Source organism: Prionailurus bengalensis, chromosome D4 (assembly GCF_016509475.1).
Source record: "Prionailurus bengalensis isolate Pbe53 chromosome D4, Fcat_Pben_1.1_paternal_pri, whole genome shotgun sequence".
NCBI classification, from domain to species: domain Eukaryota; kingdom Metazoa; phylum Chordata; class Mammalia; order Carnivora; family Felidae; genus Prionailurus; species Prionailurus bengalensis.
Window position 1 is genome coordinate 89,370,441 of NC_057359.1, and position 22,201 is coordinate 89,392,641.

Genomic DNA, 22,201 nt, shown 5'->3' on the forward strand with positions numbered 1-22,201 from the left:
GGGCGCAGTGCCACCCCGCAGGCCGGTCCGATCGGGCGTGCGCCCCTTCCCGGGCCGGGATCCTCCGACTCCGGAGGGTGCAGTGCCCCAGCCCCGCCGCGTCGGGCGCCTCTGTCCCCCACCTCGCCAGCCCCAAGCGGCCCCGGGTCCCCGCGCGTCGGGCGCGCTCACCGCCGCCGGGCAACTTTGGCGCGCACGCCCCCACCCGGGCGGCGCCACCGACTCACCTGCCCCTCGGGCCGCTCCGCGTGCCCCGGCCGCCGCCCTCCGGACGCCCCTGACCCCGCCGCGGGCACGTCCTCGGGGCGTCCCCCCCCCCCTTCCCCCCGGGCAGTGTCCTTTGGCTCTACTGGGGTCTGGGGCGACCGTGGGCGCCCCCGGCCCCCACCTCCTCCTAGCTCGGGGCTGCCAGTGGGTGGCCGGGGGCGGAGGGCTGAGGCTCGGGGCTCTCTCGCCCCCACCCCGCGCGCCCGCTTTATTTTATGATCATTGTGAGCGTGCTGTCGCCGCTCAGCCCCGCCGCCGCGCCGCAGCCGCCTGGCGCGCCCCGCGCTGCCTCGCTCTGCTGCAGCATCGGAAAGGCAACCAGGTCAAACTTTGCAGAAACTCAGCCCCTGCGCCGGCCTGGCCCCGCGTCCGCCCGCAGCCGCCGGCCGGAGCGCAGCGCACGCAGGGACCGCCGCCCGCTCGCCGGCCCCGCGGGGATGCAGGTCCGCAGGCGGCGGCGGCGGCGGCGGGCGGGCGCCGCCTCCTCCTCGCCGCCCGCCCAGCTCTCCACCCTCGCTCCCCGCACACAGCCCGCCCTCCCCCTGCTAATCCTCTCCCCGTCTCCCCCCTCTCTCCCCCTCTGCAGCTTGTGGGGAGCTGAGCCTCTCCTTGCATAAACGACATTTCCTTTTTGGCCAGCCCCAGGAATTCTGGGTAGTGTAGTTCGGGTTCTGTCTCTGGTCCAGGGGGGGCTCCTCTGCCCTTTGAACTGGGCAGCCTGTCTGGGGAGAAGGGTTGCACCGTCCTGGTGTTCCTGGCCAAGGTGGGGCCGTGACGGAGTGGAAACAGGACAGGGGTCCCGGGAGGCTCCAGGGCTGGGAAGCTCGGGGTGGGGGAGAGAAGTTTGGGGAAAGGGTGCCTGGGACTGAGCCTCTTGGCACGCTGACAGGTGGTCAGGCCTGTTGAGCCCCAGCTGTGATAAGTGCTGGACAAGCTTCATCATTTCATCCACCATCAGGAGGTCTCTTATGCATTCCTCACAGAGCTGGAATCCAAAGCTGGGAGACCCCAGAGACTTGCCCTAGGGCCCTGGCAGGTGGCCCAGCCGATCCTGAGACCCCAGAAGTCTGAGTGCAGAGGTTCGAAGAGGGTTTGACCCTGGACGGCGGTAGGATAACCGTGAACCTCTCTAAGCTGCCTCAAGCCAACCGCCCCACCCCCACCTTGCAGTTTACCTCCCCCCCCCCCCCCCCAGGGAAAGGCCAGGTGGTTTGTGACATCAGAAAACCTGGCAGCCACATTAGAGCCATGCTCTGCCCCCGCCCCACCCCCATGACTCTGACTTCCAAAGGTACTCACAGCCGGCTGGGGGACAGATCATCCTGACCCCTTCAAGCCTGACCGTCTTGCGTGCCAGTGAGGGCAGGAGCTGGAGAGGGAGAGTTCTGGCCACTCTGAGGTCTCTCCTTTGAGGGATGATCAGCCAGGTCAAGTGATCTGTCTCATGCCAGCACCAGCTCAGGCCACAGGTACCTTATTTCTAGTCCTGCTGACTGAGACCAAGGCGGGGTGGCCTCGTGACCTGCTTTCTGCCACACAGTAGAACCCCAGACAGCAGAGGTCTCCTAAGGACCCTGTGCAAGTGTCCATTTCCAGGCAGAAGACTTCCCTGAGCTCATAACCATGGTGGCCCCGCTCTCTGCTGTAAAGTCAGGGCACACCCCCCACCCCCGCAAACATTCTGCCCTCCTGGGACTCACTACAGCCTTCCACACCCCCTTTGCCAGCAGATGATTATTAGGATATTCAGTTTGTATGTAAGTAAGATGTTAGCATTGGGGGACGTTACAGACATCACCCCCGGCGCCTAGAACAGAGCAGCCTGCACCGGCCAGGGTGCTCTCTGAAGTCCCAGATGCCACCCTGGTGACCAGGACAGGGGTGCTCCACGAACACGTGCTGAGCCGCACATTTTCCTCATCTGTCGTGAAAAGGACAGAGACCAGAGACGTAACCTGCTCACTAAGCAGCCAAAGCCCTGGATAGGAAGCTGCCTGAGTGAACACCGAGCCCGGGAAGTGGGCCATACAGACAGAGACCCGGAGGTCGGGGCACACTAGCTTTTCAGAGTCTGGATCCCCAGCCAGATCTGGCCAAGTCCAAAGCCCGCTCAGTTCCTCCTCCTGGGATGCTGTCCTTGCTGGCTGGGGCCAGTGCCTCTGAATGGAAGGGAACCAACCCCTAGAAAGCCCTGTCTCCAGCGAATCCCACCAGAAGAGGTGCTCAGGTGCCCATGGGGTGAGGGTTCTTGCAAAATAGAAGCCCCCTCCTCCCTTAACCTCTCAGCCCCATAGATGCCTCCCCTTTCACATCACCCCTCCCCCATGCAGTGCTTTGTCCTGGGTTAGGTGAGGGCCCCTTTGGTGGGAAGAGGGCTAAGGCAATGTCCGTAGGCCTGTTTGTCAGGCCCTGAGCTGAGGAGTGCTCCCCCCAAGGCCAGCCCTAACAGACAGAGGGGTCTTCACGGGCTGGGCTCATGTCCCCATCCCCTCCCAGCTCCCGATGAACACTTCAAGGCTCCCTAGCTGCTGCCCCAGCTGCCAGGCCCCTTTGGCCCTTCTGCCTCCCGACTCAGTCTTCCTCCCGCTCAGCATTTTCTGGAGCTTTGTGGGTGTTGGACACAGACTCACAGCTGCCTCGGCACATGTGGAAGGCCCAGGATGCATCCACACGTGTGTGAGGCGCTGGCGTCTGCAGAAGAGAGGAAGGGGACATCGGGGTGTAACATGCCCAACGCCACGGGCACACTCACATCACCTCCACCGCCGGCCTCATCCCCTCCCCCAGACCTCAGTCTCCCTAGACTCCTCGCTAAAGTCACCATTGAAGGGGGAGGAGGAGGGACTGGAGGGCCCAATCTCGGCCCGGAGATGGTGAACTCTTCAACGTGGCCACTTTGGGGACTCAGGGTATGGTCAGCGGGAGGACAAGGTCCCTCAGTTCTGGGCACGCTGGCCCAGAGAGGCCACGGAAAACCAGTCATGCAACTAATCCACGTGCCCCTGCCCAGCTGGGCTTTAACATGCAGCCCAAACGAGCCGAGAGTCCTCCGAGGTCTGCAGAGACAGCTGGATGCAGTTTCTCCCCACCGAGCATCACCCGTCACCGTAAACCATCATACATGGCTCCCCACAACCGCCCCACCAGCTGGCCTGTGTCACCACGGCATCCCGCAGATGAGGCCCTGAGACCTGGCGAACACGGTGGTGTGGACTGAACGCAGCAGCCTGGCTCTAAACCCCGGAGGCTGGTGATTCAGTGTAGCAGGTGCTCTCGCTGGTGTCCCTGCAGGGGTAGGGGCCTCGCTTTCGTGGCCATCGGAGACCCTCTCAAGGCTCCTCCTCCCTCATTGGCCAACATGCATCTCAAGGCCAAAGCCAGTCCTTCAAGAGCTCTCGGCCTCCAAGGGTGTGGTCATCATGGGACTAGAAAGGCATTTCTCAGGAAGGAAAAGCCCTTGTTCTGCAGATGGAAATGTTAATGCTGGAATTCTGTTGCCCTGGGAAACAGGGTTCTCTCCTTAACCGTTTGGGACCAGACTGGAAGGCAGTGGTAAGGCTTGGAATGTCCACCTGGGAGAACAGCGGGCAGGGCTGGACGGCCAGGCAGACGGCTGGAGGTGAGGCACCGGGGGACAAGGAGGTGAATCCAGCTGGAGGGCCCACCTGACCTCCTCACTGTGTACCCAACCTGGGCCGGGAGTGGGCGCAGGCCTGGCCAGGCGAGCAGAGATGGGATCTCAGACCGGGCTGGTCCACGGCCTCCGCTATGGAACACAGTCCCGGTGAGGTCATCCAGAGAGGGCCCCCGGTTTGGAACCTAGGTCACTCTCCCCGGAGAGGCGGCGGCATGGCGTGGGAGATGTCTGCGAGGCAGTGTGTAAGACCAACTGCTTAGGGTGGCTACATGTCGGGAGGTGCGGGCCTTTCTGGCCAGAGGTTCAGAACCACATTTCTTCTAGAGCGCGTTGGGGTTAGGGCTTCTCAGCTGGCCCTCCCACCAGCCGCAAGTGCCTCCCTTCCCCGGTGTTGACTGGACACCTGCCCTGGGCTGGACGCTCAGAGGACACTGAGGGCATGGGCAGGGCCGGGACAGCCAGCAGGTGTGGTCCCCACACCACTTAGGTCCCATGGGTCAGTGTTAATCCAGGAATGATGAATGGAGGTATGAGTTAACATGAATAATAGAGAAGTACAAATTCATACTTGAAACGGTCACAAGTATTGCTTGCTATAAATCAGGACTTATAGAGTAAGTTGTTTTGATTTGTGTGTGTGTCCCGTGTTGGGCTGGGGGAAAGGAAGGGGAAGGAAGCGCTCTCAGGAGGGCGGGGGGGGGGGGGTGCGAGGGGGCGCGCAGTAAGCACAGTAGAGGAGGTTAGAGGGTGTGATTGAGCGTACATGTGCGTGTGCGGGTGAGCGTGGCGGGGTGGGTTTGTGCGTCTCCGTGTGGGAGGGTAGAGTGACGGTCGCGGGGGAGGGGGGTATGCGTAGGAGTGTGTGTGTCCGGGTTACTGTACGTGCCCATGAGTGTGAGGGTGTGGGGGGGGGGGGGTGTCCGTGCGTGTGAAGTGTGTCGTGTTGCGACGAGCGGAAGTGGTGTGGGTGCAGAGGAGCCCGTGCGTCTTTACCGTGGACGACAGTGCGTGTGCCTCGTGTGAGGGTGTATCTGTAGGGGCGTGTGCGTGGGCCCCGCGCCCCACGGTCCGCGTTGGCCGGAGGCGGCGTCAGCGGGCTGGGTGCGGCCCCGCTCGGTGCGGCACTGGGAGTTCTCCAAGGTGCTAAAATAAACCCCGCGAAGGATCAGGTTTCCCGACCGAAATAACCCAGGAGCGGCCTTCGAAATGCGAACTGAGATAGAGATCCGGGAGGGAGCGCCCGGGGGCGGGCGGGCGGTGGTGAAAAATGCTCCCCTCCCCTCCCCACCCCGCAGGGGCCCCGCCGCCGCCCCTCCCTCTTCTCCCCTCCAGCTGCGCGCGCCCCTCCCCAGGACGCCGCCCTCCCGGGAGCGGAGCTTCTCCCCCGCCCCGCCCAACCCCCTTCCCCCTCCCTTCTGGGGTCATCACCCCAAATAACCGGCCTCCTTTGGCCATCCGTCTTTGTAGGAGTTAGTAAGTTTGTAGGAGACTTGGCGCCCGGGTTCCAGAACCAAATAGTCATTCATTTGATGCATATTTATTGACTGTCTTCTATAGGCCGGGCAGTGCCCCTGGGCCCGTAAGTGAACAAACGGACGGCTGTCCCTGCCCCCCCTCCCTCGCCGGGGCAGACCCTGTGTTAGGAGGACACTAGCCATAGACACGCACAGAATAAGGGTGACGGCACGTTAGAAAGGACAGTGACCAAGAGGAAAGGAAGAGAGCAGAGGAGGGGGAGGGGTATTGGGGTGATGTTTGAGTCCTGGGCTACCGCGCAGGCTCACTGGCCGACCGGCAAAGAATCCCTTCGCCTCTGAGCTTTGATGTTCCCATTTGTGTGATGGAGACTAAAAGCTTGACTCTGAAGTTGGCCGGAGGGTTAAGGGACCCACACTTAGCTCCAAGTAGGCAAGAGCAACCGTTAAGTACAAGCTAACGATAAATGCACTTGGCGGTAGTAAGTAATAGCAGATTGGTGCTAGATCGGAGCGGAGCCCCATCTTAAAGCTTCAGAGACAACAAATAACCCGTGTCTGCCATGTGCAAACTGCTCTAGGCCCCACAAAGCTGCCAGAAAACCTCGCCTGCTCTCAAAGGAGAGAGAGGCAGTGTATCCAGCTGGTTGGAGGCAAGGGCTTGAGGCTGAGACCCAAGTCTGAATCCCGGTTTCCCCTGACGAGCTGTGGGCCCTAGCAAGTCGCAGCACCCTCCACCCGGCCCTTCCTTCAGCAGCTGACAGGGCTGGGACAGGAAGGCTGTGTGGACCATGGGCCAGGGAGGGCAATGGCTCAGGGGAGGCCAGGTAGTCTGCGGGCATGGGGCCACCCCAGAGTCACCTTCACGCTTCCCTCGGGTCCTTGCACGAGGCCTGGTGCGTAGCGGGCCTCAAGCAGTGTTCCAGGAGCGAACGAGTGAATGAGTGAGGGCCAAGCAGGCGGGAAATAGAGAAGCGGTGAAGCATATGGCCAGAAAGACAGCCTGCAGGCTCAGAGTTGCAGGGACCAGCCGGCCCCCGTTCCAACTCTGGCCTCGACCCGCTGTGCGGCCTCACAGGTGATGTCACCACCCCAGGCTGCTCTTCCTCATCTCTAACGTGGGGACAGGGTGGTTAGACTTGCCCTGTTGGCTAGACGTCTCTATAATCCGTGCTCTTCTGGGCCTGGGTATGGCAGTGGGTGGCTCAGGGTGACCCATCGGATCTCTGGGGGTGCACTTGGCACTTGCCACTTTCACCACGTATTCATATTCTACTCTGGTGTGCAGGGGTGTAATGTGAGGATGGCCATGCCAGAGGAGTTCTGGAGAGTCATAAGATGGGGGACAAACTACCTGTCCAATAATCAGGGGTCGCTTCCATAAAGTATGGCCCCTCCACATGACCGAATGCCAAGGAACCGTTGAAAAAAATGGTGGGTCGTCATGGAAACAAGGTCAGGTTTCTATTAAGTGAAAAGGGTAGATTTTTATTTTTTTAATTAGTTTTCTTGATTTTTGAGAGGCAGAGAGAGACAGAACGCATGTGGGGGAGGGGCAGAGAGAGAGGGAGACACAGAATCGGAAGCAGGCCCCAGTCTCTGAGCTGTCAACACAGAGCCTGACTCGGGGCCCAAACTCACAACCCGTGAGATCGCTACCCGAGCCGAAGTCGGATGCTCAACCGAATGAACCACCCGGGCACCCCGAAAGGGTAGGTTATTTTTTTAAAGGGCATGTAATCCAACCATGTTTTTAAATGCATTTCTGTGCAGAGATGATATCTATAGATACAGTCTGTTTAACATAGATTCTTTCTGGTTATTAAAGTAATACTTGCTTTTGTAAACTATTTCTGGAACCGGAGAGGGGACCTTTATAACCTGACCGCCCTCGTGTTAACAAGGGGTGGTCGCCAGGCAGTGGGATTACACCTGTATCATCTGTATTTATTGAGTTTATTTGAACAGGCATGTAAAACCTTGACAGTAAGGAAAAATAAGGGTATCGGTAAAAGTATACTGTTTTATAAACTGGCTAGTTATTTCATGGGTGTGTATCCTCTCTAATTAGACTTCAGGAAAAGATCAGTGACAGCATCGATTCAATGAGTGAATGCATTCTGAGAATTCTTTTTTTTTTTTAATGTTTATTTATTTATTTTGAGAGAGAGAGGGAGAGAGAGAATCCCAAGCAGGCTCTGTGCTGGGCTGTCAGCGCAGAGCCTGACCCGGGGCTCGATCCCGTGACCGTGAGACCATGACCTGGGCCCAAATCCAGAGTTGGATGCTTAACTGAGCCACCCAGGCGTTGCTGAATTCTGAGAATTTTTGAGAAGTAGGACTGTGTGGCCTATGGTAGGGCCTCGTAAAGGGGTGGAGCCTGCTTCTCAGCTGTCTGAGAAAGTGAACAGGGCCACCCTACCTGAGAGAGGAAGGAGCAGGTCTCAGGCTCAGTGAGCCCCTCACACCATCCTTCCATCAGCCCCCCGCACCCCCCCAGGATGGGGAACAGAGGCCAGGAGGGCTCATAGGACTTACTCGTGGTCACTAAGCTGGAGGTGGCCAAGCCAGGGTTTGAACTTGGGGCTGCCTCACGCCAGAGCCTCCCCTGAACCACTCCTGGGTCAGAGCGCAGCTGGACTCCATGGACTTCTTCAGCATGGGTCCCACTGTGGCCCTCAGAACCTGCTGGCAGCTCTGACCAGACCGAGATGCTGACACAGACCTTGGGGTATTAATAGCCCCAATCTGGGCTAGGCTCCTCTTCCCCTCCTGAGGCCAGCCCAGGTCATGGGCCCCACGCAGGGAGAGGGAGATGCGTGCCCTGGTGGAGGACTGAGCGAGTGTGCCCAGGTCCCTGCTGTCTGAGGGATCCGTGTCTGGACGCCCTCCTGTTCCACCCCAGGGGCTGGCTTGGGAGTTGAACCTCCACCCTTTTGGGCTGCTTGGCTGGAGGCCTTCATGCCTCTGAGCCTCAGCTTCCTCATCTGTAAAATGGGGTGGTATCACAGCTTCACAGAAAGGCTGGTTATGGGGCGCGAAGGAGCTAGAGCACACAGCTCAGTACATTGCCCGCCACCCACGCATTCCGAGCACATCTGCATGTGTAGCTGTCCAGGAGCCAGGATGAGGCAGCCCGGGTCATCAGTGCTCCACCCAAGAGGCTGGGACGCCACCCAGTCTGGAACATCGTCTTCTGTGGCTGCGTGATCTGAATGGAACAGTCTGGAAGAAGGATGCCGGGGAGTCTGCAAGGGACCCCGGACTGAGGGCTCCTGGAGTCTGCCTTCGCACCAACCAGGTATGGCGTAGGAGTGGGTCCTTCTGAAAGGGACACTCGGAAGTGAGACGAGACGGGGCCTTTTTTGCCAAACAGGATCAATTTCTAACCCATAGGGTTGAGGGCTCACTGTGGGGCAGGGACCCTGCTCAGCATTTAACAGACGTCATCTCACTGACCTCACAATGGCCTTTGAGAGGTAGACGCTAATATTCCCATGTTACAGGTGGAGACACCAAGGCCCAGACGGGCCACGTGACTTGTTCAAGATCCCACGGCTTAGTTGGTGCCGGATCCCAGATCATCCCCCATTTGTCAGACTCTGGAGACCATGGCTGGTGCCCTGTGGCCAGAGAGCCCTCACCTCCCCCACCTTGGAAGGCTCTGAACCTGGTGCCTGGAGGCTGTGGGGTGTCACGGGTGGGCTCCATGATTGGAAGGGAAGGTCACAGCCTCCTGCCTCCATCCCAGCTGGATGGACAGGCCCTGAGCTGTGAGACCAGGGCATTCACTGCTGAGCCTTCTGGTCACCCTATATCAATGGCTTTCCCTTGAGCCCAGGCCCAGCCAGCCCTCAAAGGGCTGTGGAGACTTTGGGTTCCTGTAGTCACCCAGGTGGGGACAGAGAGGCCTGACGCCCCTGTCCTTCGAAAAAACTCTAAGCAGTGGAGGCAGCCTCCAAGAGGCAGATCCATTACCAACCGATCACCCAACCCTCCCTCTAATGGAAATCAGATCTTACAGATTATTGCCATTTGATTGGACTCTCATGCACCGAAGCCAAATTCAAGACTGATCAAAAAATAGGAATAAAGCCCCAACCTGCCAGCTTAATGAAATGTTGTCACGGGGGGGGGGGGGGGGGGGGGCTGGGCCCGGCCCCAGCGGACCCAAGATGATGCCATCAGTGACGTCCTTCACTCCGTCTGGTGCCCGGGGAGGCCTTTGGCGTGGCCCCACTGTCCGGTCCACGGGACGGGGTCCCCGGGCCCAGGCCAATGGGGCGGGTGGACCTGGCTCACAGGGGTCCACGCTGCTCCGAGGGAACCTGGTAAGAGCAGGGGTTAGTTCAGGGCCTGCGTCTGGGGGCCTCTGGGCCAGGGCAGCAGGAGGACTACATTTCCCAGACTCCTCCAGTCCCGGGGAGTGAGCCATTGGAAGATTTAAATAGCCCAGGCCCCGAGGCAGCGAGGCCGCAGCTGTGGACTCGTCCGCCTCCCCGGTGGCTCCATTGGCCCTGGCCCGCATCGGTGGGCTCGATTGGCTGCGCAGCTGGCACTGACGTCCCCGTGGAGCCCGGTGGCAGCTGGAGGTAAACAGCCATGTGCAATCCTTCACTCTATATTTAACAGCTGCTGCGGAGAAGGCAGGGAGGCAGGGAGTGGTGGCGGGATCCCCGGGCGGCTCCAGTCTTCGGGGAGAAGGCCTCCCAGCCCGGCTGGCACCGGCCCTCGTGGCGCGAGGCGTCACCATGCCAGCCTCCCAGAGCCGCGCCCGGGCCCGGGACCGCAACAACGTCCTCAACAGAGCCGAGTTCCTGTCCCTGAACCAGCCCCCCAAGGGCGCCCCGGAGCCCCGCAGCTCGGGCAGGAAGGCCCCGGGCCCCTCGGCGCAGCCCCCGTCCCCTGGCGATGGGGCCCGCGAGAGGCGCCAGTCACAGCAGCTGCCCGAGGAGGACTGCATGCAGCTGAACCCCTCCTTCAAGGGCATCGCCTTCAACTCCCTGCTGGCCATTGACATCTGCATGTCCAAGCGGCTGGGGGTGTGTGCCGGCCGTGCCGCGTCCTGGGCCAGCGCCCGCTCCATGGTCAAGCTCATTGGCATCACGGGCCACGGCATCCCCTGGATCGGGGGTACCATCCTCTGCCTGGTGAAGAGCAGCACACTGGCCGGCCAGGAGGTGCTCATGAACCTGCTCCTGGGTGAGTGTGCCCGCCGTCCGCCACCCGCCCCGCCAGTTCCCCCGGGAGGGAGCCCACACCACCCCGCCCCGGCCAGCGTGAGTGGGGCCCTCAGAAGCCGCCTGGCACCATCTAATGAGGTTAGGCAGGAAGGGTGCCCCAGAAACAGGCAAACCTCCAGCCTGGGAAAGAGAGAGCCGGGGATGCGCAGGCGGGGGCCCCCCTCCAGAGCGGGGGCCTCGAGAAGGTAGAGGCCCTGAGGGAACCTCCAAGGAAGGGCCCGGCTCTTGGCAAAGTGCCCCCACTGCCCCAGAGGCGGCTTGAACGGAGGGGGTGCTGGAGGATGTGGCCTCGAGGGAGGCCGTCAAGAATCTGGTGGGGGTCCTGGAGCTGGGATCCTGGGAAGTGTCCAGAGAGGGGGAGCTCCCATCCCATGGGTTGGGGTCCTTGAGTTCCTAGGCTGCTTGCAAACAGGGCTTGTGAGCTGCCCCCATGCCCCCACCCCCGGGTTGGTTCAGAGCCCCTGCCTGCTGCCCAGGCCTGGGGGTGCCGGAGGTCCAGTCTGGGGCTCCTGCCCACTTGTGGCCGCCTAGAGTCCTTACCTGCTGCTTCCCTAGGTGAGTCGCTGGAGGAACCGGCCAGGTGAGCTGGTGCTGGTTTGTTTTACCACCGTCTCTGCTGCCGGTATCTCTCCGTTTGGCACCGTCCTGTGCTGGGGGACCCACTCCCCTCCACTCGCAAGGTGACACCGACCCCCATCCTGCGCACCTGCAGATCCCCAAGGTGCTAGGGGAACCCCGGCTTCCACCCTCCACGCTGGGCCCACGTTGGTCCCCTCGGCCCTCTCAGCGGGGCCACCAATTTGGGCACAGGCGGTCAGAGGTCTCAGGCCAAGCAAACCCTGCCGAGGGAACCCAGCTCCAGAAGGGGGGTAGTAGGCTGGGCCACCAACAGCTGTGATCCCAGATGAGGTTAGGATAACGTGCATCTCGCTGCTTAGGTCTCAGAGGGTCTGGGGCTGGACACGCTGTGGGTGGGACGTGGGGAGGAGGAGACGGTCAGGGGCTTCCTTGCAACCCCCTCCCCACCACGTTTTTCCGTTCTTCTTATTAAATCGTTTACGTGACTTGTTGTTTCTCCGAATAGACAGTCCCGCGTGACTGGTGCTATTATCGCTCCCACTTTACAGATTAGGAAATTGAGGTTCCTATAAATAAAGCAACCTGGCCAAGGCTTCGGAGCTAGAGATTTGCACCGGGCCCGCCTGACACCAGGCTTGTGCTCTTCCAGGCGCCCTGCCACGGGCTTCCCGGGGCAGAGCCCTGCGCTCATTATCCAAGGTTTCCCTGGGGCTCTTACAGCCCCAGACAGAGCAGCCGTTCCAGAAAGCCATGTTGGGAGTTGGGTTGTCTGGTGTCCGAGGACAGGGGTGAGAAGGGACCCTGAAGCCTCCCTCTCAGCCCTGCTCCCTAGCCCCTGTCCGCAGGTCCCTTCCCTGGGTGAGGTTGGAGGTGATAAAGCTGTATTTGTAATGTGTTCAGTGTTAACTGTGTGCCCAGCATTGCATGAAACACGCCTTCGCTTCTAATCCTCTCACAGTCCCGGGAGAGAGAAGCAGCATCTTCCCCTTGTAAAGAGGAGGAAACTGAGGCACAGGGCGGCGGCTTGCCTACGGTCGTGCAGCTGGTCAGAGACGGTGCGGGGAGCACTTCTAGCTTGTTAAGAGGAGGTATCTGGCTCATTCCGGCAACCAGCAGCTGTGGGCCCAAAGGCACCTGCTTCAGATTCGGGATGCCTCCCTTCTCGAATAAGAATGGCAGTCGTTCTTAAGTTTTTAAAAACCTCATTCATTGAGCTTCTTTGTGTACCGAATACGATGCCATGAATGTCCTGTATTTCATAATCTAAAAATACTTTTAACGACTTAATAAGCATTCGTATACCCACTTTACAGATGAATTAACCGAGGTTCAGAGGGGTCCAGGGACATGCCCCCTCCACACAAGCATTAGTGGCAGGCCCAGGGAGCAAAGCCACGTCCTCCAGACGGCAAACCCTTTGCCTCCCCACTCGCCGTCAGCCCGCAGGCTGCGGGTACCACCCCATCGTTCCAGAAGCATGAATACAGCAAGAAGGTGAAGGGTCTGGGGGGAAGTTTTCCACCTGCCAGCACCTTTGCTGGTGTATCTGGGCGCTAAGAGCACAGAGAAATAGGGGCCTGGCACAAAGCAGCCTCTCAACAGCAGGTGCTCAGAGCAGGCAGAGTGGTCCGTGGGCTCCACTCACTCTATGGGGGTGCAGACCGAGCCCCTCAGTTCCGTGGCAGAAAGCAGGTAGCCAGGGTGGGTTCAGTGCAGAGTTCGGTCTGGCCTTCAGTCTTTGGGGGGACGGCGGGGGGCAGCTTTCCACCCTAGAGCACAGGCTCCCAGGTCAGACTGGGCTTTTTCCAATCCTTCCCTGACCCTTTCTCTCTGTGAACTTGTTCAGGCCAGTTCCCGTCTCTGAACCTCAGTTTCCTGATCTGTACGTGGGGCCCCAGGGCTTAGAGGAAGCTGATAAGGCACTTGGCACAGTGGGTTGCAGGTGAACATCCCAGTCCTGCCCTCCTGCCCTGAGCACTGGGGCACCTAGCTCATTCCCGGGGGCAGTCTCTGGGCTGGGAGCGGAGGCCCCCCCTGTGTAGTTGGGACCTAGGCTCCCTGCGGCCCCAGAAGGGAAAACTCAGGTGCCCTGGGAACTGAGAGTTCTAGCCGGTCACCCTGGGAGGGGTCCCAGCTGGGCCAGGAGGAAGTCCTCTGCACTGCCTCCCCCACCTCCGTGTTCCCTCCCCCCAGGGCCATGCTGCCCAGCCTGGAGAACAAGCCAAAAGGGGGTCTTAGCAGCTGGCAAAACCTTGGACTCCAGAGTCGGCTGGACCTGGGTGCAAATCCTAGCCCCGCTGTGGGAACTCGGACACGTGACTTTGCCTCTCTGAGCCTCATTTTCCTCATCCGGCAAATGCGTGGCTGGGACAGCTCACTGAAGAAGCACGCATGAGCATCTTGGCTCATACTAATGCCAGTTAACGCTTGTGCGACTCTGCATAGCACTATCCTTGCCCCATCGCCATTATCAAAAGCAGTCCTGGGTCCCCCCCCCCCCCAGGCCCCAGACACCTGTGAGATGACTCAGTCCCCTCCCTCGGCCCTCCCCTGCAGCGTCAGGCTTGATGATCCCGCAGAGAGCCATGCGACAGGTGACCTAGGCCAATCGCAGCTCACCAAGCCCGTCCCGGTTTCTTCGTGGGCCTGTCCTTGGCGGACCATGGCTCCCATGTCTTGTTGCCATGATCTATAAAAGTGTCTCTATTGAGGTTGTCCTGTCTATTAAAATTTTAGCCATTTTAAGTGTTCATGGCCATTGAACACATTCGCAATGTCATGCAGCCATCACCACCGCCCGTCTCTGTAGCTTTTCCGCTTCCCAAACGGAACCCCCATCTCTATTAAACGTTGACTCCCTAGCCCCTCGCCCAGCCCCTGGCACCCACCGCTCTCCTTCCTACGTCTCTATGAACGTGACTTCTCTAGGGGCCTCAGAAAAGCGGAGTCACATGCCGTCGTCCTTCTGTGTCTGGCTGATTTCACTTTGAGTAATGGCCTCCAGGTTCCTCCGTGCTGTAGCGGGCATCAGGAGTCGCTTCCTTTTCAAGGCTGAGTAATATTCCGCGGTGTGGCTACGCCACGTTTTGTTGATCCGTCACCCATCGCCGGACACTTGGCTTGCTTCTGCCCGACGGCTGTCGCGAACAGCGCCGCCGTGAACACGGGTGCGCAAGTCCCTGCTTTCGGCGCGCTGGGGTAATTTTTCGAAGAACACCCGCACGGTTGCCCGTGGCCGCTGCACCATCCCACCGGCGATGCACGAGGGCTCGCGTCTCTCTGTGTCCTTGCTAGCGCCCACTGGTTTCCGGGTTTTGATAATGAGCATCCTAGTGAGCGTGCAAAGTGGGATCTCGTGGCTTTGAGTTGCATTTTCCTTAATGATCAGTGACGCTGAGCACTCTGTCATCATATCCTCTTCTAGCAAGGGAAATTCGAACATTGCGAGGACAGATGACCAAAACAGTGAGGGCTTCCCTTAAACCCCCTCCTCCCCAGGAATAACATCCCCTGCGGCTTGGATCACGGGCCTCTGGACGCGTGTGACAGCCTAACTCTGGGCACATGCTAACATAGCATAGGTTTCTCAAATGACCTCCTGCAGTGTTGTTCCCAGCAAGGCCTCCTTCTCACAGGACCCGCCGGGCCATGAACGTGCCCTTTGGGAACGTGGTCTCAGCCCCGCGTCCCTTTACCTCAAGCTTCAAGGTTCAGAAAGCAGAACTGGCCCCTCAGCCTTGCAGCAGCCCTACACCCACCCGGCCCCCCTGTGCAGACCCTCTGTATAATCTGTGATGTCATCTCTCCCTCACCACCCACTGGGTACGCTCTTAGCGATGCCTTGGTGACGACCGCCCCCCCCCCCCCCCCCCCCCCCGCCGCCTGCCTGTCCCTGATTGATGGCTACCTAGGCTGACTGGCTTTCCCATCTGGAGCTCTCCTGTGGAGCCGGTGGCTACCAGATCTGTAGGGAGAGAACATTCCCCCGCCTTTTCCTGGCTTCACTTGTCATGTCTCCGTGGGGCTCAGTGAGACCTCGGTCCCTCCACGGGGGGGGGGGGGCCTTCAGCCGCCCCCTGACCACGCACCGTCCTGACAGCTGCCCTTGTGGCCATGCGTGATTGGGCAGGCTCATGTCTACACTGCCTGGTGCTCAGCTGAGTGAATAGATGATGCTGTCAGAGTCCTGTGCCTGTGGCTTTGATTTCCTCGTCCCCCAAGAGTCTTCGGAGAGAGCTGGAGCCGGCCTTGGTATCTGGATTCTTCAGATGAGAAAGCAGATCGTTCAGGCCAGGGGAGGTAGAGACAGGCCAGGGCCCTCGCATTGCCCCCGACCCGGGGTGCCCAGGGCTGGGGGCGTGGCTCTGGCTGAAGTCAGGGGCTGCCCAGGTCGGGAGAGGTGCCAGGCACGGGCACATGCGTCTACACACACACACTGCTCACACCGCCAGAGTGGAGGTCCCAGTGCTAAAAGACTAGAAGGTTCCCACCTACCCTCGGGACACCCGCCCCCCACTCCACCCCTCTGCTCGCTGCGTACCTCCCTGAGAGCTACATCCTGCTGGAACCGTGCACTGGTTTTTTAAAGAGATTTCGCGTGCCTGTGCTGAAACACACATGAAGTTGACCACGTGAACCATCTTTAAGCGCTAAAGTGCAGCGGCATTAAATGCATTCGCATCGTAGGGAACCGTCACCCCCGCCCACCTCCAGAACTTGTCCATTTTCCCAAACTGGGGCTCTGTCCCCACTTACACAAGAGCTCCCCATTCCCTGCCTTCACTTGAGAACGTCCCCAGGGCTCATCCATCCCCCAACCCTTGGTAACCGCTGTTTACTTTCCGTCTCTATGAGTTCGTCTATTCTAGGGCGCCTCCTAAAAGTGCAGTCATGCACCACTTGTCCTTTTGTAAAAATAACTGTTTAACAACGTGCCCAATAACGCCTGTTCGTGGGAAGAAAACGATTAAATGCAGGATGACAGAAAGACAACAAAAAAAATCACCCTCGTCTTCCCACCTAGAGAGAAGCACTCTTAACCAGTCGGTGGAGGCTTCCGGACTCTGTGTCTCTGCGTATAGACACATTTACATCTTATTTTGTAAGAACGGCATCCTACTGCAAATCCTGTTTGGTACTTGTCCTTCTCCACTTAACAAAAAACCCCACAGGGCTCCTTCGGTGGCTATAAATACACACCTGCCTCATCGTTGGCGGTGGCCCCGGCACGCCATTGTCTAGACTTGGCCCCGACACATCCCATCCGTCTCTGACTCAAGGGCATCGCGTTGGTGCGGTCCTCGGTGTTAGGAAGACCGTGAATCATGGTGCGTGTCCCTAATTATTTCCCAAGGAGATATTCTACGAATGGAAGAGCTGAGTCAAGGAAGTCGTGTCGCAAAGGCTTCTAGGTCTGAGGCCGAATGCCCTTCAGAAAGTTTAGAGGGATTGGTGCTGCCCCACAGCCCTGCCGGCTGGTACCCCAGCTCCTGGAGGAGTTGGAATGGGGGGCTAAGAGGCAGGGTCGGCCCCCGGGGCCGGAAGAGCTGGGACCCCTCCTCCCTGCCCCAGCCAGTGAGAGTCACGGCCCACAGACCCAACGAGGAGCCCCCACCCACCCCCGCCCTGGTCAGGCCGGGTTTGGCTCTCTGCCTCCCCCTTCCCGCCTCCTGCCCAACCTGATTCCCCCATGCTGGAAAGCGGCTGAAGCTCCACGGGGGCCAGGAGAGGTCACCTCAGCCATTCCTCTGCCTCCGGGCAGACGCACACGCACACACGCACACACGCACACGCACACGCGGCCAGCCACAGGCAGGCAGGAGGCCTCAGGAGCGGCCAATTCCAAATCTCCCATGATAGCAGCTCTTTTCTCAGAAAGCTCTGGCCCCTGGCCTCGGCCCTGTGACCCCCCCTGGTTCCGCAGGCAGCACAGGCCTCCAGGGTCTCTGGGGCGGGGAAGGACAGGGGATGCTGAGACAGGTCTCTCGTCCTGCTCTGAGGCGGGGAGGCTGCCGGGGCAGCAGGGCCTGGGGAACGGCTGTGCCTCCTGCCTGGGGGCCCGGACATCTCAGAGCCCGGCTTGCCGAGAGGGGCCGGGAGTGGAAATGGCTACAACCGGGATGGTGAGGGAGGCCAAGCCCTGTGTCCCAGGCGCCGTTTATGGAGCGCGTCCTGCGAGCCGCGCTCTGAGTGGCCTCCGGGACTTTGTCAATGAGGGGAAGGGAGGCTGGGAGAGGCGGACGTGCCAAGGTCGTGCGGTCGGCAAGCAGCTGACCTTGAAGCTGGCCTCTGATTCTGGAGCCCAGGTGCGTGCACAGCCACTGGCCTCGTTGACCGCAGGGGGTGAAGGCCCGGGGAGGCCAGGTGGCCCGCTCTGCTCACACAGCGTGCCAGGGGCGACGGGCTTCTGCCGCCGTCCTGCCCCTCTCCCCCGAGCATCCTGCCGGGCCGACCTTCCCCGTGGGCCCCCGTTGCCTCCTCTCCAAGGCCAGGAGGAATGTAGGTCAGGGAAGTTGACAGTGCTGTGCGATCGGAATTCACGGAGCCCTGAGTGATGGCTCCATTTGCTTCTATTTCTGGGCCCTAGATTATGCGCTGATAGTGTCAGAATCATGGTCACAAGGAGGGCTGGCCGGGGTGCCGGAGGAGAGGCGGGCAGCCCCGTCCTGGCAGCAGGAGGTGGGGGTGGGTGGGGGGAGGCCCAGGGAAGGCATCAGCTGTGCTGGGGAGCCGTCCTGCCTCTTCCTCCTCCAAGCCTCAACACCCAACGGCCACAGCGTGGGGACTGGGAGACCACTGTCCCGTTATAGAGAGGAACTCTATAACCAGTGCTTACTGCCCACCTGCTACCTCGGCCCCACGGCACTCAGCCAGCCGGGCTCACCAGCCCGGGGCCGGGCCCGTGCCTGACCTACCCGAGAGCCAGCCGTGCCCAGGAACTGGAGGTCCAGTGAATGAATGAACAAGGCATAGGATGGGCGGGGCCAGAAGGACAGCCAGGGGCAAAGGGGTAGAGTCTCTACCTCGTTATGGCCTCAAGAGACAGAACCGGCCAGAAATAGCAGCGGATTCCCCATGGCCCAGACACAGGGGCGCCTGGGTGGCTCAGTCGCTTAAGCATCTGACTCTTGCTTTTAGCTCAGCTCACGATCTCATGGTTCGGGGGTTCAAGCCCCACGTCAGGCTCTGCCCTGGCAGCATGGAGCCTGCTTGGGATTCTCTATCTCCCTCTGTCTCTGCCCCTCCCCTGCTCGCTCGCTCTCAAAACTAAATACTGAAATCAGGGGACACAGGTAGCCTCCGAGGCCTCTGTGGGGGGGACAGGGGAGGGTCCCCAAATGGAGCCCCCCCCCCAGCTTCTCCACAGGGCCGCCTCTCTTATCTGTTCCACACACTGAATCTTCGTATTTGCTTTCGACGGGGAAAAAATGCTTGGCTCCCAAAAAGTGAGGAGGGTGTGGGTCTAGCTCAGTCCTTGGCCTGTGGTTCCTGACCAGCCATGACAGGGGCCGGGGCATGTGGGGAGACTCGGGCACAAGCCCTTCGTGCCTTCAGCCACCAAATCTGAGGATGCCAACGCTGTCCCCTCCCTCCTGCCTTCCTCTGTGCACACCTGCTCCAGGCTTCACGCTTGTCTGGGAAGGCAGCTTTTAAACCAGCAACAGCCTGCCAAGGTGATGAGCCTTGGTTTCTGGCTGAGAAACTTGGTCACCAGTTGGACAGACGACTATGCCTTCCAGTGACTAATGTCACGTTTGGCTCCTTCTCAGGGTCCGATCCTGGTCCACATTAACCCCTCAGACCCCAGCAGCCCACCCGACACCCAGGCTGTGGCTGGCCACCGCCCAAAGCGCCAGGGAAGCTCTGATTTCCCTGCGGGTGGCGGAGGTCTCGGAACAGGCGTCGGGTAATTTCGACCCTGGGGGGAGCCCCAGAGAAGGAGACACTCTCACCGACGCACCTGCTGGATGCCGGCTGGCCGCCAGGATCAGGCCGGCTGGGACTGAGAAGTAATAAGGGCAAGTCCTGAAGGACGAGGGAGAATAAGTCGGCGGGGGAGGGACAGGGCGGAACCTTCCAGAAAGGACGAGCCGCAGGTACGAATACTCCGACCTCTAAGGCTTGGTCTTGTCCTCCATAAAAGGGGGACGATATGGTTCGGCTGCTGCCGCGGCCAATAGTGTGACGGTTCCTCCAGAAGTTACCAGCTAGAGTTACCATATCATCGTGCGACTCCGCCACAGGCCTGTCCTCACAAACACCGGGAACAGGCGCTCGGCAAATACTTGGACGCGAGCATCCGCAAGAGCCAGAAGGTGCAAGGAACCCAGACGTCCCCTGACAGGCGAACGGATACACAAACGGCGGCAGGGGGGCGGTGGGGGTCCCGGCAGCGGACTGTTATTCCGCTTTAGGAATAAGGTCCCAATGCATGTTGCGCGGACGGACCTCGAACGCACGATCCTGAGTGAAAAGGCCACGTGTCTGACTCCCTGCATGAGAAGTGCCCACGGGAGGCAGATCCGTAGAGAGAGAAAGCAGATCGGTGGCGGCCAGGGCTGGGGGCAATAGGAGAGGGACAGGTCGTGTCATGGGTCCCGGACTTCCTTTTGGGGGTGAGAAGCGTGTTTTGCCACTGGGAACTGGTGGATGTACAGTCCTGCGAATGTATTTTTTTTAAGTGTATTTATTTTGAGAGAGAGAGAGAGAGAGAAGGCACGCGCGGGGAAGGGGCAGAGAGAGACAAGGAGAGAGAATCCCAAGCAGGCTCCGAGCCGTCAGCACAGAGCCCAACGCGGGGCTCGAACTCACGGACCGTGAGATCATGACCTGAGCCGAAGTCGGTGGCTCAACCGACTGAGCCGCCCCCCCCCCGCCAGGCGCCCCAACCCTGTGAGTGTGTTGAATGCCACTGAACTCTACGCTTAGGTGACACGAATTTCACCTTCGCTTCTCAAAACCAGGGATATAGTCGTGTGCTGTTCCCGGGACCGCAGGGACGTCAGTGAGGTCCTTCCAGAAGAATCACCAGCCGGGGTTGGTGGGTCAGGACCGAGGGCCTCCTCAGGGGCCAGTGCTGCCCCCGATGACCCACTCTGTCGTGTTTCGTGTTGGCACCTTTACTGAGCGCCGTGAACAAATTGGGTCCGGGCCCTCGCGGAGCACGTGTGGCGTCAGGGAAGAGAGACAAGAGTGATGCTGAGAAAGCATGTGATGGGCCAGGGCTTCGGTAAACGGGTGGTCAGGAGGCCGGTCTGCCGAGGAAAGGGAGGGCCCGGGCCGGGTGGGCGTCCCAGGAAAGGGCGTTCAGGTACAGCACAGGCAAAGGCCCTGGGGTAGAAACGCACCAGGGGGGTCAGCGTGGCTGGAGCGAAGGAAGCAAGGCAGGGCGGGGGTGCTGAGGTGTGAGGGGACGCTGACGGTCCCTCGGGGCCTCTTCCTCTCGCCCACAGCCCTGCTCCTGGACATCATGACGGTGGCCGGCGTGCAGAAACTCATCAAGCGCCGCGGCCCGTTCGAGACGAACCCCAGCCTCCTGGACTACCTCACCATGGACGTGTACGCCTTCCCCGCTGGGCACGCCAGCCGCGCGGCCATGGTGTCCAAGTTCTTCCTCAGCCACCTGGTGCTGGCCGTGCCCCTGCGCGTCCTGCTGGTACTCTGGGCCTTCTGCGTGGGCCTGTCGCGCGTGATGATCGGACGGCACCACATCACGGACGTCATCTCGGGCTTCGTCATCGGCTACTTCCAGTTCCGACTGGTGGAGCTGGTCTGGATGTCCTCCAACACCTGCCAGATGCTCATCTCCGCCTGGTGAGCCGCCTGCTCGGGGCTCCGGGAGCCGAGAGAGGAGGCAGGCGCGGCGGCCGACCGGCGGCCTCACGTCCCCCGTCGCGGTTGGAGGCTGGCGACCGCGGCCGGGCCGCCCGGAGGCTCGGTGCGGCCGGCAGGGGCGGGTGCCCTCTGCCCCTTGGCCTGGACCGCGCGAGTCCTCTCTGGGCCACGCTTTGCTTCCGCCACGGAGAAGGCAGGCGAGAACTAAAGGTGGCGGGAGCGGGGCCGGGTCTTGTCCCGTCCCTCGGTCGCCGTCACGACCGCTGAGTGCTTGGCTGTGCCCGCCGTGCCCACAGCACGATGCCTGGCAGAGCGCCCCCCCCCCACCGCCCAGCACAGGTGCCACTGCCATTAACGGTCATCGGTAGCTCAGGGCAGCACTTTCCGAGGGGCGCCCTGCCGGATGCCAGCCTGCAAGACGCTTTGGGAAGGAAAAGGGTTTTGTGGTCAAATAAACTTGGGCAATGCCGCGCACCGTGCCCCTGTGCCGGACATTCACGAGGGCCGTTGTTGCCACAAAGGCTCTGACAAGTCCTGTGCAAATGCTTCCTGTCAAACTCCGTGTGTCCTCAGCGCATTTGACCACAGACCCCTTTTCTCGAGGAACAGCTACTAACCCCCAAAGAACCGCCATCTCCTCAAGCGCGTTTTGGGAGAGGCCGCCCGGGAGCCGGAGGGCCTGAGGCACGCGTGGGCCTCTCCCAGCGCCTGCGCGCAGAGCTCACGGCCGCGGGCATCGGTGCCGCTTTGGCCCCCAGGGGCCGGACTCCGTGTGACCTGATAGGTCGTTTCCAAGTACCCATCATGGATGTGCATTTCATGTGACAATACAAGGCGATATGCAGCGGACCCCTCTCCTGCGTGCTCTCTCCTCGTGTGATGCAAGTTTCCAGGCAGGAGGGTCTCTGTTGACACAAAAGGGTGGGATGTCTTCAGCCCCGGTTGGGCCGTGGTGTCAGGTGGTCAGAGCTTAAGGGGCTCCTAGATTTTTCCGGGCTGGTTGGTCGTTCTCCCTGAGGTCATGATGCGGGGGCTCGAACTCCCAAACTGTGAGATCGTGCCCCGGGCTGAGATCCAGAGTTGGACACTTAACCAGCTGAGCCACCCAGGCGCCCCCATTTTCACTTACATCTTAATCACATCTGCAAAGACTCCATTTCTGAATG

General features: G+C 60.4%; 1 protein-coding gene across 1 annotated transcript; it reads left to right on the top strand.

Moving 5' to 3' along the window:
• Positions 1–8,707: 8,707 nt before the first annotated feature.
• Positions 8,708–21,884, top strand: PLPP7 (phospholipid phosphatase 7 (inactive)). Its single transcript, XM_043565076.1, has 2 exons — positions 8,708–10,581; positions 20,654–21,884. The coding sequence occupies exons 1-2, from the start codon at positions 10,131–10,133 to the stop codon at positions 21,016–21,018; spliced, it is 816 nt and encodes a 271-aa protein (XP_043421011.1). The 5' UTR covers positions 8,708–10,130; the 3' UTR covers positions 21,019–21,884.
• The last annotated feature ends 317 nt before the right edge of the window (positions 21,885–22,201 follow it).

Excerpts from the sequence above, each read along its gene's own strand:
- PLPP7 (XM_043565076.1), top strand. The coding sequence starts at position 10,131 with ATGCCAGCCTCCCAGAGCCGCGCCCGGGCCCGGGACCGCAACAACGTC. Across the intron at positions 10,582-20,653 it reads GCTCATGAACCTGCTCCTGG|CCCTGCTCCTGGACATCATG; the intron begins GTGAGTGTGCCC and ends TCTCGCCCACAG.